General features: G+C 42.7%; 1 protein-coding gene across 3 annotated transcripts in view; it reads right to left on the bottom strand.

The window, feature by feature from the left end:
• EIF5B (eukaryotic translation initiation factor 5B) overlaps positions 1–18,141 on the bottom strand; it is a 90,993-nt gene that overhangs the window by 59,678 nt on the left and 13,174 nt on the right. For 2 of the 3 annotated variants that reach the window (XM_077296544.1, XM_077296545.1), the window contains exons 2-6: positions 11,236–11,349; positions 3,883–3,961; positions 3,001–3,616; positions 2,654–2,865; positions 821–971 (exon numbers count right to left, since the gene is read on the bottom strand). In XM_077296544.1, coding sequence (XP_077152659.1) covers positions 821–971; positions 2,654–2,865; positions 3,001–3,616; positions 3,883–3,961; positions 11,236–11,349 — 1,172 coding nt within the window. Of the gene's footprint in view, positions 1–820; positions 972–2,653; positions 2,866–3,000; positions 3,617–3,882; positions 3,962–11,235; positions 11,350–11,751; positions 11,777–18,141 lie in introns of those variants that run through there. The other variant, XM_077296546.1, reaches the window with a different exon arrangement.

Here is an 18,141-nt window from a genome sequence, read left to right as displayed (position 1 = left end):
AGCCCGGTCAGATACACTGTGAACATTTCAGGTTAATTAACCATCGCTGGTCCGCGGATCTCGGGTGCTGTAGCCAGAGAAACGTGCTGTCATGGATATAAGCGAAAAGAAATGCGGCAGCACTCACCAATCTCCTATGCAGGTCACTTTATTACAACGACATCTTCAGCTTCGTCAGGTGCGAAACGGCCGTCGTTCAGCTTCCACATGTCCTTGTAAATACACCCCCGAGCCGTGAAGATGTCGTTGTAATAAAGTGACCTGCATAGGAGATTGGTGAGTGCTGCCGCATTTCTTTTCGTTTGCACCTGCACAATAGCATCTATCGGAACGTGATAGATGCTACTGCTCAGGCACCGCCATTTTGATGGAGACACATTTTTATTTTGTTTTTTTTTTACCCCACAATAGTATAAGAATAAAGCATAAATGCATATAGGCATGTATCATGCTACAGCACAGGCGCCATTTTGATGAAGTTGAATTTTTTTTTTGTAACCACACAATATGATATGCAGTATGTAAAATAGGGGGCAGATCACTGAGGGATCAGTGACCTGTCATAAGCCATACAGATTAATATGTAAGCAGAGCACCACATGAAGACCTCCAACAGGCCGCCCCGGAGCACGAGCATATCATTAACTGAAATCTACAAATACAGATTATACAACAACCACAAGATGAATTTCATCATCTCAGGTATCATTGTGATCAGTATAATGGTGCCAACCTGACAGTGTCAGTAGGTTACTGAGCAGAATCCTGCTGATGTATCTAATATAGACAGCAAATGACAAGGTGATAGTCAAATACCTACCCTGCGCTTGAAGAACCTTCAAAGTTGCCACAGCACGAGCGCGCGCCTCTTTTTGAGATTTTGTCAGGAGCTTCCCTTCTTTTTTTAGACGCTCTTTCCTTTCCTTCTCTTTCTGCTTTTTCTTTTCTTTCCGTTCTTGCTCCAGACGTTCCTGTGAAGTGCATCAGGTAATTTCAAAATCTATACGCATTACTATGGACCATGTAACTCTATTACCACAATGTTAGGCTGCTAACATGGTCATTATAGATTTCATTTGTATTATAAGCTGTACTCACTGTACAAAACAGATCCAAAAGGGGCCTGCCTGCCTCACTCAATTTCTAATAGGATCCATCTGGGACTGCCTCAATTTAAAAGGAGAAATATTATGCAATTCATATGGCTGTAAATAATGGAAATCAACCAAAGTGGGATGTTGGAAAAAAAAAAATCTGGACACATGCCCCAGGAATTAGAGGGTGACCACCTGCAGACTCCTACAGATAACATCTTCGAAGAGTATTTTTAAAAAGGTTTCAACCTCTTGACAACATGGAGATTTTCCATTTTTGCATTTTCATTTTTTACTCCCTTTCTTCCAAGGGCCAAAACTTTATTTTTTTTTCGTCACATAGCCATATGTGGGCTTGTTTTTTGGCAAGGCAGGGTGTAGTTTAGAATGACATTCATGCTACCATTGTAACCAATGTACTGGAAAATGTGGTGAAATTGAGCAAAACACAAGTCCGCAACGCTCTTTCATTTTTACAGCATTATGCGGTAAACATTATCTGGAACCATGATTCCTGAGGCTACCACGATTCTAACAATATGAGACATGCATAGCATTTTAAGAGTTGGAAAAAAAATTAAGACATTTGTGTCACTATTTTCTGAGACCCGTAACATTTTTATTTTCTGGCCATTGAAGCAGAGGCGGCCTTTTTTTTTTGCATGGTGAGCAGACGTTTATATTGATACCATTTTGGGGTAGATACAATCTTTTTAATCGCTTCTTATTGCATTTTTTGTATAGACCAAAAAAAGAACCTGCTTTTTTTTCTTTACGTCGTTTATGGATCAGGTTAACTTTATTTTGATAGATCGGACTTTTCAAGAATCAGCGAATTTCTCTATATTTATATATATAAAAAAAAAACAATTCTTAAAACTTTCTAAGTTATCTTAGGGGCACTGAACCTGCAATCGTCCAATCACATACTATTTACTGCAATACCACAGAATTGAAGCATGTAGTAATAATCATGGTCTCCTGTGAATGCCAGCAACAGGATGATATTCAGTAAAGCAAGGCACAGCGCATGGGGGGATTTTTAGTAAGCTCCTGGCTACCATATCGACCCGCAGACGCATCGCGGGGGACCAATGGGCACAAGGAATAGTACCTTTTCGCGTGAATTAAATTCCACTGTAAAAGACTGACCGCAGCATTTGGGAAGTTAATAACAGCAGGTGGAACTCCGCTTCACCCACTACTGTTAAAAGCAGATGATGGCTGTGTGACACAGCCAGTCTCTGTCGGCAATAATGCAAGGTAACCAGTGGGAGCCTGAATCAAAGGGGATCTGGGAATCCAACAGTATGTCCAATGTGGGGAAGAGGTTAACTAAGATAAGGATGAACAATCTGGTGAACTATGCAAGAATTGTTAAAATGTTGTCACTGAGAGCACAGAAAGTATGGAGTTATCTGCATTTCCAGCTTAAACTTCATATAAGAAATTCCTTCTGTGGTAAATAAGCCACTGCCAATCAGTTGCCATTATTCTAAAGAGCCAGTAACGTGGCTTGATCTCATTCCCCACATCACAATGCCCTAGAATGTAAGTACCTCTTCTAGACGCCTGGCTTCCATCTCTTCTAGCCGCCTCTGTCGCTCCTCCTCTTCTCTTTTAAGCCGTTCTTCCTCCTCCTTCATTTTAGCGAGAGCTTCCTGCATGGCTTTCACTGTCGCTGAACTAGGGCCCTTCTTTTTCTTGTCCTTCTCTTCTTTCTCCCCTTTCTTCTTTTTTTTGTCTTTTTTCTTCTTGTCACCATCATCATCTGTGAGACAACGATAATAAAGACACGTTATAGGCATCTAAGCATAGGCCAGGAGCCACAATGGCACCAGAGGTTACCATGAGGCAGATAATACACGATACCGAGGATCACAGTATCTACAGAGTATGCACGTACCATCCTCCACTTCTGCAGCTTCTGCTTCTACCGCAGACTTTTTAGATGCCGCCTCTTCCTCAGGCTCTCTTTTAGAGACTTCAGTGTCTTTATCCTTCTGCTTCTTCAATTTGGCCTTTTCTTTTTCCTCCTCTCTTTTCTTCCGCTCTCGTTCCTTTTTTTCTGCTTTCTTCTGTGCCGCTGTCTTTATTTTGAACTCCCCTTCCTCTTCGCTATCAGCTTTGGTAACAGGCTTGGCTTTTGGTTCCTTCTTCTTCCCTTTCTTACCTCGGCTGAAATCATCAGAGTCCTCATCACTATATCCGGGAATATCTACTTTCTCCTTATCATGATCCTTAGCTTCCTCGGAGACCTGTGGCTTTTTATTGAACGCCTCATTTTTGCCTTTACCCTTCTTTGAAGTTTTATTAAAATGACCATCATCATCATCATCATCATAATCTTCACTCTCTGACAAGTTTTTGGTCTTTTCTTCTTTTCTGGGTTTTGCATTTTTGCTTTCCATTTCATCACTATTGTCGTCATCTTCATCGAAGCTGGCTTTCTTGCCCTTCTGTCCCTGCTTTTTCTTCTCCTGCTTTGGCGGGATAGCTTCTGTCTCGTCTAGTTCTGGCTTCTACAAACCAAACAAACTTTGTTAAAGGATCATTTAAACATAAATACTACCACTATACCCAGCGGCCACAATATAGCACTAATTCACCTGCTGAACCCAAAGTATTCATGCATTCTGATGTCCAGACAGGGGAAAGGCAGTGTTATAACTCACAATCATGTTCACAGGGCACATGCTCTTCCAAATGACACCATTTCACTATTGATAAGCTTTAAAAGCCTAACACTAACCCCTACAACCCCAATAAATTACTGAAAGTAACAAACCTGTGCAGAATCCTTATTGGATTTCCCTCCTTGATTTTCCAGCGACAGTTCCTCAAGCTCTTTCAGAATATCATCTTCACTACAAGTGAAAGACAATCATACAGTATAAAAAGCTATAAAAAAAATATCATTTGGATAGAAAAATATTAAGATATTGAGAGTCCTAGGTGGTTGATACCTTTTAATGGCAAACTGAGAAGGTGGTAATAAATAGCAGCTCTTCAGACTCCTCAGGTCTCTTCATCAGGCGTCAGTATAACACTAACAAAATCTGAAGAGTCACATATTCTACACAATAGGACATATAATAGTGCTGTAATGAGACGACAGGAAGGAGAACTAGCAGTATGGGAAGGGGAGAAACAGTACATATTGGAGAAGTTCAGGGATATGGAGTTTGAAAATTTTATTAATCCACCTTAATCGGAGACAATAAAACTTTCACCCTCATCACTGAACCGGCCAGGCTGGTGGCTTAGTAGCATTGTAGCTTTGCAGCACTGGGTTCAAATCCAACCAAGAACAACATCTGCAAGGAGTTTGTATGTTCTCCCCGTGTTTGCACGGGTTTCCTCCAGGTTCTCCGGTTTCCTCCCACACTCCAAAGACATTCTGATATGGAATTAGATTGCGAGCCCCAATGGGGACAGTGCTGATAATGTATGAAGAGCTGTGAAATTAATGGCGCTATATACCGTCTTTTTCAGACTATAAGACGCACTTTTTCTCCAAAAATTGAGGAGGAAAATGGGGGGTGCGTCTTATAAAGCGAACACATGCTTACAGGGGGTTGCGACAGAGGTGTGGCAATGCTGCGGCGGTGGGCGGTGCGGCGTGCACTTAAGCAGGGTCCCTTCTTCAGGATGCCAGCAGCAGAAATGTGGCGAGTCTGGCGACGCCGTGGACCGGTGTCCACGGTGAGCAGAGCCGAGTGCATCACATGTTTCCCTGCGGCCATCTTCCTGAAGCCGTGGGCTGCCGGAGGCTTCAGGGAAATGGCCGCTGAAGACCGCACGTGCGCAGATTGAAATCTCGGCGGCACTCTGCTTCAGGAAAATGGCTGCCAAGATCTCAATCTGCGCATGCATGACCTCCGGTGGCTGGACACCACACCCCGGGACTGCAGCATTGCCCCACTTCTGCCGCCGCCGGCTTCCTGAGGAAGGGACCACGTCCCCTGTGACCCCGTTGTACCACCGCCGGCCCTCAGGTAAGATACATTAAATTCGGACAATAAGATGGACCCCCATCTTATAAAATGTTATTTCTGCCATTTTCCACCCCAAATGTGGGGTGCATCTTATGGTCCGGAGCGTCTTATAGTCCAAAAAATACAGTATGTCAGTAAAATAAATAAAAATTTACAGCCACAACTGTTTCAATCCTTCCCATACAGATAGTTCTCTTTCACATCACTGTATTACTGCACTATTCTTTATCCAGTTGTGTATAAATATGTGACTCTTCAGATTTTGTGCTATACTAATGATAAAGAGACCTTAGGAGTCTAGAAAGCTGCTACTTATTACCATCTTTTCAGTAAGCCATTAAGAGGTATCAATCACCAAGGTCCCAATTTTGTTATACTTTCTATCTACCGGCTAACATGGTATAGAGGTATACTTTTTCTCATTTGGATATCCAAGTAATTTTTGCATCTTCTTTTCAAGATATGTGGTCCTCAATTATTTACTATTCAGTGGGGGGGAGAATACGGTTTTTCACATTTATTTTTACTTTTTATGACCACAAAAGGACCATTAAAATACATTTCTGGTTCTGATTTGTTTTTATTATTTATATTCTACACTGTGCCCACCCATAAGATCATAAAAAACCTTTTCAAGGCATTTCAAAATTTGATTAGCTTAATAAAAAAAAAAAAAAAAACTTACTTCCCCTTTAACTTGAGCTAGTAGATTAGTCCCAGTTATAGGGGAAATTCAGCCTCCTGCTTGCTTAGCAGAACTAAGGACCTGCTCCCTCCCTGGGCTCAGCGATCACACGACCATTGGGTCTAGGTCAGCACTATGTATACAATGAATGGATAGGTAGAAATGGTAATAAACCGACCCTGCCTTCTTAATGGGACAGCGCATTCAGCTGCTATATACTACGCAGTGGTGTTTGCAGAATGTCACACATATGTTTAGAGTCTATGGGTGGCACCAAAATAGTTTAAAGACATTATTTCTATGGTGAACTCTGGTACTCTTCAATGACCATAGAAATGAAGGGGAAGCATCTTGTTGGTTCACCATTTTTCTTGCTTCAGTTCCCTGGCTGAGAAATGTACAGAAAGCTGAAGCAGTGTGCCAATTAAAGGGAATCTGTCAGGAGGTTTTTGCTATGGAATTTGATAGCAACATAATGTAGAGATAGATTCTAGGGATGTGTCACTTACTGGGCTGCTTGGTGCAGTTTTGATAGAATCCCTGTTTTGTCTGTGCACACTGTGAATTCTCAGCAAGCTACCAATCAGCAGTGGGGGCACACATATTAACTGACTGTGGGCGCTACCTCCAAAATCTAATATCTTGCTCCACTGTGAATAACCTTCTTCTACCTGCTGCTATCTTTAACACTGAGATGAGCAAAGACAGAAATTATATCAGCCCGGAGCTGACACAGCCAACTAACGTGAAGGAATTGCACAAAAGCTACAACAGTATGGCTATGTGCACACATTGCGGATTTAGATGCGGATCCATAGTGTTTTTGGACGCGCAGAATTGCATCAAATTCGCAGTGTGGTGCACTACCAATGTTAGTCAATGGGAAATTGAGAATTTGCAGCGTTTTATTTTCCGCAGCATGTCAATTCTTTTTGCAGATCGGCAGCGTTTCTGCACCCATTGACTTCCATTTTAAGGTTTTTAAATGTTTAAAAAACAAACCAGGTTTAACCCCTTAATGACAGCAAATACGTCTTTTAACTGACCTTAGATATAAGAGAATAGCCTCCCCATACAGGTGACAATCCAGCAGCTCTCGGCTGTACACTATAGCTGACAACTTGCTGCATCAGCCACGATCAGTGTTGTCACCGTACATATCTGTTTAACCCCTTAGATGGTGCTGTCAGTAGTGACTACATCAGTATAAATAGATAACAGAGTGTAGGGGCTTCCTCTTTATCCAAATTGGTGTCCTCAGATCATGATTTTGTGGTCCTGATGTTTGTCATGGCAATTCATGACCAAATAGTGGCCTAAGAATCTAAAGGCTGTAGTAATCTGTTCAGAAGTTAGAGACATTTAGGTGATAAAAATACACATTTTCATTTCTGTCATGCCACTTTGCATTAATTCCTGTAAAGCACCTGGAGAGTTAATAAACTAGCTGACTGCAGTTTTCAATACGTCAGGGGGTGGTGATTTAAAAATGGTATCACGTTTGGGGGTTTCCCAATATAGGAGTCCCCTAAAGTCACTTCAAACATGGATAAGTCTCTAAAAAAATAAATTTTGTAAATTTCCTTGAAAAAATGAAAAATTGCTGCTACATTTTTAATCCTCCTAAAATGCTAGCAAAATAAAATAACATTTTACAAATGGTGCTGACGTAAAGCAGACATGTGGGAAATGTTATTTATCAATGGTTTGCTATGGTATGGCCATCTGGATTAAAGGGATAATCATTCAAATTTTGAACTAATTTTTTAACATTTTTCTCAAGTTTTTGATATTTTTTATAAATAAACACACAACATATTGACCTAAATTTACCATTATCATAAAGTATAATGTGTCTTGAAAAAAAAATTTCAAAATCACTGGGATATGTTGAAGCGTTGCAGAGTTATTACCACATAAAGTGACACTGGTCAGATTTCCAAAATTTGACTCCGTCACTAAGGGGTTAAAAAAGATCTGCGGTTTTGCTGCGGATGTGCCTGAGAGAAACGCTGCAGATCGGGAGGGGGGAGAGTGTGTGGGCGGAGAGTGTGTGTGTGTGTGTGTGTGTGTGCGTGCGTGCGTGCGTGTGTGTGTGTGTGTGTGTGTGTGCGTGCGTGCGTGCGTGCGTGCGTGCGTGCGTGCGTTAGTGCGTGCGCGCGCGCATCATCCTATGAGACTACTAGTCCCATCCGGCTATGCCTACTACAGTGACAGCTAGCCGGATGATGGGACAGTAGTAGTCCCATCATCCGGCTACTGTGTTCAAGGGTAAAAGGAAAAAAAAAAAAAAAAACCCACACACATACAGTACATACATATAGACATACAGTACATACTCACCATACAGCTAATCCCCGACGCCCTCGATCAACTGTAAAAAAATAAAAAATAAACAAACAGTATACTCCCTGATCCCATGTAATCCATTTAATAACTAGTGTCCCACGACGATCTCCCGTGGAGAGCTGTCACATCGGCAGATGCGACCACTCTCCACGGGCTCCGGTGATAAAATAACGGAAGGTATCCTTCCGCACTGTACCCCTCCACCGCTGTGAGTGCAGAGTTCATACTGTCACTTGCATGGGAAAATTCTCACACAGCAGTGCCGTAAAGTGAGGGGCCATTGAACCCTCAGTGATAACACTGCAGGAGCCATTGTCTCCTGTCAGTGTGTCACATCTCCTGATGTCACTGTTCTATAGGGGAGATCGTCGTGCGACACTCGATATTAAATGGACTGCGTTGGACCAGGGAGTATGTGTGTTGGTTTATTATTTTTTCTATATTTCCAGGAGATCGAGGGCGTCACATGGATTGGTAGAACAATAAAGATGGCAAAACTGTGTGTTTTATTTCATTAAAATACTTTATTCTGGCTGTTTGTTTATTTAACCCATTAACAACTATAGGATTAGTAATGGATAGGTGTCTTATTGACGCCTCTCCATTACTAAGCCCACTTGATGTCACCTTACAATTCAAAGGTGACATTAACCCCCTATTACCCCATATGCCACAGCTACAGGGTGCAGTGGGAAGAGAGGCTAAGTGCCAGAATTGGCGCATCTTACAGCACCATTTCTGGGGCGGCTATGAGCTGGTGTTTGTAGCCGGGAGGGCAATATCCATGGCCACTTCCTAGGCTATGAATATCAGCCCGCAGCTATCTGCATAGCCTTTTCTGGCAATAAATTATATGGGGACCTCACGTTTCTTTGGGAGGGTCCCCCTATTTTAATAGCCAGTAAACGCTAAATATACAGCTGCAGGCTGATATTCATAGCCTGGGAAGATCCATGGGTATTAACCCCTTCCCAGGCTACAAACATTGGCCCCTAGTCACTGGATTTCCTTCTCTGGCGCAGAAAATTGCACGGGAGCCCACGCCATTTGTTTTTTCAATATTTTTTTTTTATAAATTAAACAAATATTGCATTTAAGGCCGGGGTCACACTTGCGAGAAACTCGTACGAGTCTCTCGCATCAATACCCAAAACTGCCGCCGGCACTTGGGACTGGAGTGTGCGGCTGCATGTATTTCTATGCAGCTGAACGCTCCAGTCCCTAGTGCCGGTGACAGTGCCGGGTACTGAGGTGCGAGACTCGTGCGAGTTTCTCACAAGTGTGACCCCGGCCTAACGCAGAGTGTGTGTGTATGTGTGTGTGTGTTTATTTAACTCTTTATGTACCATTTTATTATGTTTATTACTAAACATCGAGCTTGGTATTAACTATCTATTATCTATAGATTTATCCATCTATCCTTCTGTGTGTGTAAACTTTATTCTTCAATGGAGTATGTAAATGAAGGGGTTGGACAAGAAATGACATCAATTTTTTTTGTTCAATAATAGATCTTTATTTAGCTTTCAAAAAATGCATAAAAATCCGCATGAAGAAAAAATGCATGAAAATCCACATAAAAAATGCATCGAATCTTTGTGGATTTTTTACTGCGTTTTCTGCCAAGAGATGCAGAATCTGTGCTGAAAATTCCACAGGCAAATCTGCAACGTGTGCACATACCCTAAAAAAGGCAAGACTTTTGTTTAAACAAAGTAGCTTAATTTTGCAGTTAGAAAGCAAATCTCAAATGAAAAAAAAATAAAAGCAATGGGGGTCTTCCTCTCATCTATTAGTTTATTTTTGTGGACTGATTGCATTTGTATCATCAGCTATATAGTAGTTATTAAAATACACAAAGATCAAATTATGTGTCTTATGTTAATCATAGCAATTTATTCAGAAAAAAAATCACATTCTATACAGAAGATCAGATCTGATTTTTTTTTGTGCACCCATAAACTTGAATAGGCAAGTGTCATCCAAAATACAGAAGAGACTTGAAAAATGATGCGATTTTTTTTTCTGCACATGGACATTCGGTCCATGATTGAATAACATGCTGTTTGATTCACGGACAGCACTCGGACCAAAAATACGGCTGTGTGAACATGAAGACCAGTGATGAGCCATGGGATGGTGCTGTGTGCTTACCTTATGATTGTCGCCTTACTTCCCACATCTCCCCCCCTCCCTTTTCCACCCTCCTTCTCCCTTTTAACCGCCCCCCCCCCCCCCCCAAAAAAAAAAAGTATTTATTTTTTTTAAGAATTTTATCTTCCTTTTTATTTATAGTTCATATTCACATGGTTTCCCACATATGTTTCTTTCCCTCTTTTTCATTCAAATTTCTTTGTTGGAATTTTCAGACTAATCTCTCATTTGCCAATATGAAAATATTGGTTGCTTGTTGCAATATCGAGCGATCTGATTATATTCTTGTATAATATTGATATCTTTAAAAGCTTTGTATGTCCTGCGTGACTTAATTGATCATAATATATTTAGTTGACTGTAGTGTTATTTGTGTTTTCAATATTGAGTAATAAAAACAAATTCAACATAAGACTAGTGATGAGCGAACATGCTTGGATAAGGTGTTATCTGAGCATGCTCGGGTGCTAATACAGTATCTTCGGTGTGCTTGAATACTATATTTGAATCCCCGCAGCTGCACGTCTGTTCGACAGCCGCAACACATGCATGCAGGGATTGTCTAAAACAAGCAATACATGCATGTAGGGATTGTCTAAAACAAGCAATACATGCATGCAGGTATAGTCTAAGACAAGCAACACATGCATGCAGGGATTGTCTAAAACAAGCAATACATGCATGTAGGGATTGTCTAAAACAAGCAATACATGCATGTGTAGCGGCTGTCAAACAGACATGCAGCTGCGGGCCTCGAACAAAGTATTCGAGCACATAGTAGATACTGCATTAGCACCCGAGCATACCAAGATAACACCTTATCCAAGCACATTCGCTCATCACTAATGAAGACACATTTCAGTATGTAGCAATTTACCGGTGAGAAGAACCCAGCCTAAGAAGACGCTAGTCTGTCTGATGCTCCTACATCAAATGAAACAAAAATTAAACTCACTCATATTCTTGCTTTTTCTTGTTTTTCTTTTTCGCTTTACTTTTTTGCTCTTTGGAAGCTCCAGCGCCCTCTATCTCTGCAGCAAGGGCATCAATGTCAACATCATCCTTGCCGCTAAGGAAAAAAAAAACAAACTTCAGTATGAGATCAGAATGTAACTTCCTTTTAGAATATTGTTTTGAAAAAATTAGGGCTGTTACAAGTTATTAATGCAAAATTCATACAGTTGGCAAAATACTGTAAATATTCAGCAAACACAATACCACTTGTACAGACAACACTGCACTAAAAAACAAGACCAAGGATGGTGTAAGACATATTTCTCGGTCGTCCAATTCTAGTTTTGGCTTCAAAATATCAGGCATGAAAAGCCGTGCTTCACAGACACTGATATTTGGGATCATGAGTGCAAGACAAGACGAAAAATAAGGAAGAAAAATGATAACGTTACATAATGACCAACATGCAAAAAAAGGGAATAAAATAATTAGCGAACAAATATATAAACAAAAGTACTTCTCTGTTCAATCAAGCAAAGTACGGTAAGCATTTTCTCCCACTGCCAGTCAGGAGCTGACAAAGAGCTGCGCTTATCTCGTTATATAGCAGCAGCGCAGAAGGTTGCAAGTGATTGAGTCAGAAAGAGGGAACTTCCCAAACTCAGCAATAAAAGGGCTGTCCCTGCAGTCCATTAACTACCGTAGATAGCCTTTTTTTTTTTTTTTTTTTTTACTTTTTATTGAAAGATTTGACAGGATAAGAAAACATATAATATTGCGGTGTAAGGTCACCTTCAACAATAACATGTAAGTAACATTACAAGCTCAATAATGGGTAAACAAAAAGAAAAGTGAACAAACAGAATGGAACATAGCAAATTAAGACAATTTCCATTACAAAGCATTGCACACAAATTAACAGGATCTTTATCAGAATTATTATTATTATTATAATACATTTTTATAGCGCCATTTATTCCATCGCGCTTTACATGTGAAAAGTGGGCAAATATAGACAAATACTATAAATATGAGCAAAAAACAAGGCACTTACAGGATCAGAACTCACCAATTCGGGTCATAATAAAAACACACCCCTTAAGTCTACATATACCATCACTTTCATATACTGGAAAGGATATACATCAGGGTTCGTGTTGTGAGCTAGATGTAGTCATGGCATTCGGAGATAGGTGGGTTAAGGGTGAATCACACCATCTCTCCCATATCTGGGGACATCCACTATTTCTATATACCGTATATACTCGAGTATAAGCCGAGATTTTCAGCCCAAATTTTTGGGCTGAAAGTGCCCCTCTCGGCTTATACTCGAGTCATGGTCGGCGGCAGGGACGGCGGGTGAGGGGGAGAGAGGACTGTCGCATACTCACCTGCTCCTGGCGCTCCCAACGCTGTCCCAGCCTGTGTCCCATGGTCTCCCGCGCTGCAGCTCTTCCTCTATTCAGCGGTCACATGGTACCGCTCATTAAAGTAATGAATACGGACTCCACTCCCATAGGGGTGGAGCCGCATATTCATTACTGTAATGAGTGGTACATGTGACCGCTCATTACAGGAAGAAGCTTCGGTACCATGGGACAGGCAGGGACCGCGCCAGGAGCAGGTGAGTATGTCATATTCACCTGTCCGCATTCCATCCGCCGGGCGCAGCTCCGTCTTCCCGTCCTCTTGCTGAGATTGTGCAGGTCAGAGGGCACGGTGACGTGTTAGTGTGCGCGCCGCCCTCTGCCTGAACAGTCAGTGCGGAGAGACGGGACGCTGAGGAGCAGCGACGATGTCATTTTTTTTTTTATTGCAGCAGCATTACATGTGGCACAATGCTATATGGAGCATCTATGGGGCCATAAAGAACTGCATGGAGCATTATATGGGGCATCTATTGGGCCATAACTGCATGGAGCATTATATGGGGCATCTATGGGGCCATAACTGCATGGAGCAATATATGGGGCATCTATGGGGCCATAAAGAACTGCATGGAGTATTATATGGGGCATCTATGGGGCCATAAAGAACTGCATGAAGCATTATATGGGGCTCTTGATTCAATATGGATATTCAAAAACACTTAACCTACTGATGTCTCAATTAATTTTACTTTTATTGGTATCTTTTTTTTTTTTAATTTACCAGTAGCTGCTGCATTTTCCACCCTAGGCTTATACTCGAGTCATTACGTTTTCCCAGTTTTTTTGTTGCAAAATTAGGGGGGTCGGCTTATACTCAGGTCGGCTTATACTGGAGTATATACGGTAATATATTCGCATATGGGATTATATCATTCACTCAGTATTTATACATACTTCACTCCAGTATTTATGTATTATCCCACAATTCCAGATAAGATGCCAGAGGTCCGCTCCCGATTCCCCACACCTATGACATTCATCAGTTACCAATCTGCCAAATCTATGTAGTCTACTCGGGGGTCAAGTAGGATTGGTGAAGTATATATAGTTGAATTAACTTGTTATTTGCAGCCGGCGTCACCATCGTATGTGCTTCCAGTGCTTCATTCCACTGATCATCATTAGCCCCCATCTCCTCCCTCTCCTGTCCAGACTTAGCATTGTCACACTTCAATAATACACTGAAGAATGCCCTAGATGAAGCAGCACCTTCTACACGCAGAAAGACCCGACACAGACAACGGCAACCCTGGCACACTATGCAAACACGCTTTCTTCAGCGTTGTTCAAGGTGTGCAGAGCGGCTGTGGAGAAAGTCTCTCTTAGCAGAAGACTTCATCCACTATAAGTTCATGCTCAAAACCTATAACTCTGCCCTTTATCTGGCCAAACAATCCTACTTCACCACCCTCATCACCTCACTATCCAACAACCCAAAACGACTTTTTGAAACCTTAAATTCCCTCCTGAAACCTAAAGTACAGGCCCCCATCACCGATCTTAGTGGTGAGGATCTGGCCACTTACTTCCTAGAAAAAATCAACCACATCAGGATATCTCAGCCCAATCTCCTCAGTGCCTGGATCCCCTTCCCTGCCGCACCTCAAGCTCACTAGACATCTTTGAGCCTGTCTCAGAAGAAGAAGTTTCCAAGCTCCTCGCTTCTGCTCGGCCTACAACCTGCAATAGTGACCCCATTCCTTCACCTCTCCTGCAGTCTCTCTCACCAGTGGTCACCACTCACCTGACTAAAATATTTAACCCCTCTCTTTCTTCAGGTATCTTTCCCTCCTCATTTAAACATGCCATCATAACCCCTTTACTTAAAAAGCCATCCCTGGACCATAACTGCACTGCTAGCTACAGACCTGTATCTAACCTTTCCTTCATCTCTAAACTCCTGGAACGCTTGGTCCACTCCCGTCTAATCCGCTATCTCTCGGATAACTCTTCTCGACCCCTTACAATCTGGTTTCCGCTCTGTACACTCCACTGAAACTGCCCTCACTAAAGTCTCTAATGATCTAATAACAGCTAAATCCAAAGGTCATTGCTCTCTGCTGATTCTCCTGGATCACCAGCTCCTTCTCACTATGCTCCGCTCCATAGGCCTCAAGGACACAGCCCTCTCCTGGTTCTCCTCCTACCTCTCTGACCGCTCCTTCACTGTATCCTTTGCCGACTCCTCTTCCTCTCCTCGTCCCCTTACTATCAGGGTTCCGCAGGGCTCATTCCTAGGCCCCCTCCTCTTCTCTCTATACACGGCCCCTATTGGACAAACAATCAGCAGATTTGGGTTCCAGTATCATCTCTATGCTGATGACACCCAATTATATACTTCTTCCCCTGTCATCACCCCTACCTTAATTCAAAATACCAAGGATTGTCTGTCTGCTGTCTCTAACATCATGTCCTCCCTCTATCTTAAACTTAATCTCTCCAAAACGGAACTTCTTGTGTTTCTCCCTTCTACTAACCTCACTCTACCCAACATCGAAATTACCCTGGAGGGTTCAACCATAACTCCCAAGCAGCATGCCCGCTGTCTTGGGGTCATATTCGACTCCGAACTTTCCTTTACTCCCTATATCCGATCACTCACTCGCTCTTGTCACCTGCATCTTAAAAACATCTCCAGAATCCGACCTTTTCTCACCTTTGAAACTGCTAAGACTCTTACTGTCGCTCTTATTCATTCCCGTCTGTACTACTGCAACTCTCTTCTGATCGGTCTCACTCTTACCAAACTTTCTCCTCTCCAATCCATCTTGAATGCGGCAGCCAGGGTCATATTTCTGTCCAACCGCTTCACCGATGCTCCATCTTGTGCCAGTCATTACACTGGCTACCCATTCGCTACAGGGTCCAGTATAAACTCATCTCTCTCACCCACAAAGCCCTCCACAGTTCTGCACCGCCTTATATCTCCTCTCTCATCTCTGTCTATCGCCCTACACGTGCCCTCCGTTCTACAAATGACCTAAGGCTAACATCCCCAGTAATCCGAACCCGGCACCTCCGTCTCCAAGACTTGTCTCGTGCTGCGCCAGCTCTCTGGAATGCACTTCCCCAGACGATCAGACTGATACCTAGCCCCGACCTATTCAAGCGCGCTTTAAAAACCCATCTCTTCAAACAAGCCTACCACATCAACTACTCAGTAAACTAACTTTGCCCTGTTCCCTCCTTCCAAATATTATTCTAAATCTGCACCCTACTATTCATTTGTCTCCACACCCTCCATGCACATGATAACTGCACTTGATACTTGACTATTGCACTTAAACACACGGGCTGATGACCGGATCATGCAGCTTTATATGAAAATCCCTATTTATTATAATTGCCAGACCTGAAATAACAAGCACTTTTCACCTATTGTGTCCCCCCCCCCCCCCCCCCATTTCCTTGTAGATTGTAAGCTTGCGAGCAGGGACCTCACTCCTAATGTCACTGTTTAAATTGTCTTAACTTGTATTGAATTTGTCTGTATATGTCCCTGCTTAATTGTAAAGTGCTGCGGAATATGTGGGCGCTATATAAATAAAGATTATTATTATTATAGAGGGGATTAACTGCCGCCATTTACTCTCTACAGCAAGTTGAGAAGCAATCCTGGAGTTTAGTAGAAAGGTACCGTATATAGGGAGGATATTATAGCCGTGGGCCCTTGAGTTGTTAGCACTCCTATCAATGGATATCTGTATACACGCATCCTAGGAAAAGGAAATCGGTGCGTTATGGCATGTCTCATTTGCAAATATCTATAAAAATCCCTATGAGGGGTCAGATATGCAAACATTAGATGTGTTACACTCAAAAAGGTATCTAAACCTCGGCCGTAAAAGAGGTCAGCTACTCAAAAAAGGTATCTAAACCTCGGCCGTAAAAGAGGTCAGCTACTCCAAAAGAAGAAACTGGAAAGAATATAAAATTCAATGCAGAAGTGCATTAGGCCACAATACACAGATTTGCACGTCGGTTTTGATCCAGGGTCCAAAATAAATTTGATGCTTCAACAGCTTTGCCAACTACTGCGGTAACAGGCAACTTTTGTTGGGCGTAAACTGTGAGGAGTTTGTCGGCCATGCTCACTTATCCACAGGACACTTCCCTTGGCCAGGTCAGTGACTATACTGTGGCTCTACGGACTTCACTGTCATAGCTTCAGATAACCCATTAGGAAACACATGCACCATCACACCAGCAATACTCTTAAATAGGGTCAAGTTTTACATTGATCTATTGCCTATCAAACATTGCAACATAGCGCTGACAACATTGTAAGTAACATCTGTATTACCGACTAGCCATTGGCCAGCAAGTATTGAATATATTGTGTTTGCTCAAAGGTGACGAGTGGCTCAGTCTCAACTTCCCGACGCATCGTCCAAAGTCACTAAAATTGTTCACACATGATTTCATTGCATCTACTAAAGGAAATCTGTCACCACTTTTATGGCATAGCAGCTAAAAATATTGCCTTATTAAAGGGAACCTGTCACACCCTCTGGCATTTTTAACTAAAAGAACCACCTTGTGCAGCACTAATGCTGCATTCAGTGAAGGTGGTTCTTTTTTTTGGGTACCTCCAAACGCTGAAATATCAATTTTTATAATTTGCCCGCCACACCCTTAGTCTGTCCAGGGGGCACATCTTTTCCCACCGGACACAAACGCCTCCCAGCCATCACTCAGCCCCTCCGTGCGCCGCCTCCTCTGTCTTTGACTCCCATCACATGATGGGAACTTACAGCGAAGGCGCCGGGGAAGTTAATGAAGGCAGAGGAGGCGGCGACCGGCACACGTAGGAAATGAGTGATGGCTGGAAGGCGTCTGTGTCCTGGGGGAAAAGACTTGCCCCCTGGACAGACTAAAGGTATGGCGGGCAAATTATAAAAATTGATTATTGCAGTGTTTGAACGGACCCCAAAGAAAAAGAGCCACCTTCACAGAATGCAGCATTAGTCTACGTTCACATTTGGGGTCTGCGCCGCAGCGTCGCCGCATGCGTCATGCGCCCCTATATTTAACATGGGGGCGCATGGACATGTGTTGCACTTGCGTTTTGCGACGCATGCGTCACTGCGGCGTACGCGTCCGGGCGCAGATGACGCAGCAAGTTGCATTTTTGCTGCGTCCAAAATCAACCAAAAAAAGGACGCATGCGGCGCAAAACGCAGCGTTGTGCATGCGTTTTGCTGCGTTTTTGTTTGCGTTGTGCGTTGCGTCGCCGACGCTGCGGCGCACAACGCAAATGTGAACGTAGCCTTACTGCTGCACATGGTGGCTCTTTTAGTTAAAAACATCAGGGGGGGGGGGGGTGACAGGTTCCCTTTAAGCGTCTGCTATGAATTCCCTACATCATTATAGCACCCCCGACTCCCCTTGTATACTCACAAAAATGGTTTTTATGTGTCCAGCTCTGTATGGTAATTTCTCAGTCCGGACCGACTGGTTTCATGTCTCTACATCAC

The sequence above is a fragment of the Ranitomeya variabilis genome, chromosome 3, assembly GCF_051348905.1.
Source record: "Ranitomeya variabilis isolate aRanVar5 chromosome 3, aRanVar5.hap1, whole genome shotgun sequence".
Classification (NCBI taxonomy): domain Eukaryota; kingdom Metazoa; phylum Chordata; class Amphibia; order Anura; family Dendrobatidae; genus Ranitomeya; species Ranitomeya variabilis.
The sequence above is the reverse complement of the archived record's forward strand: the minus strand, read 5'-3'. Positions and strand labels throughout refer to the sequence as shown.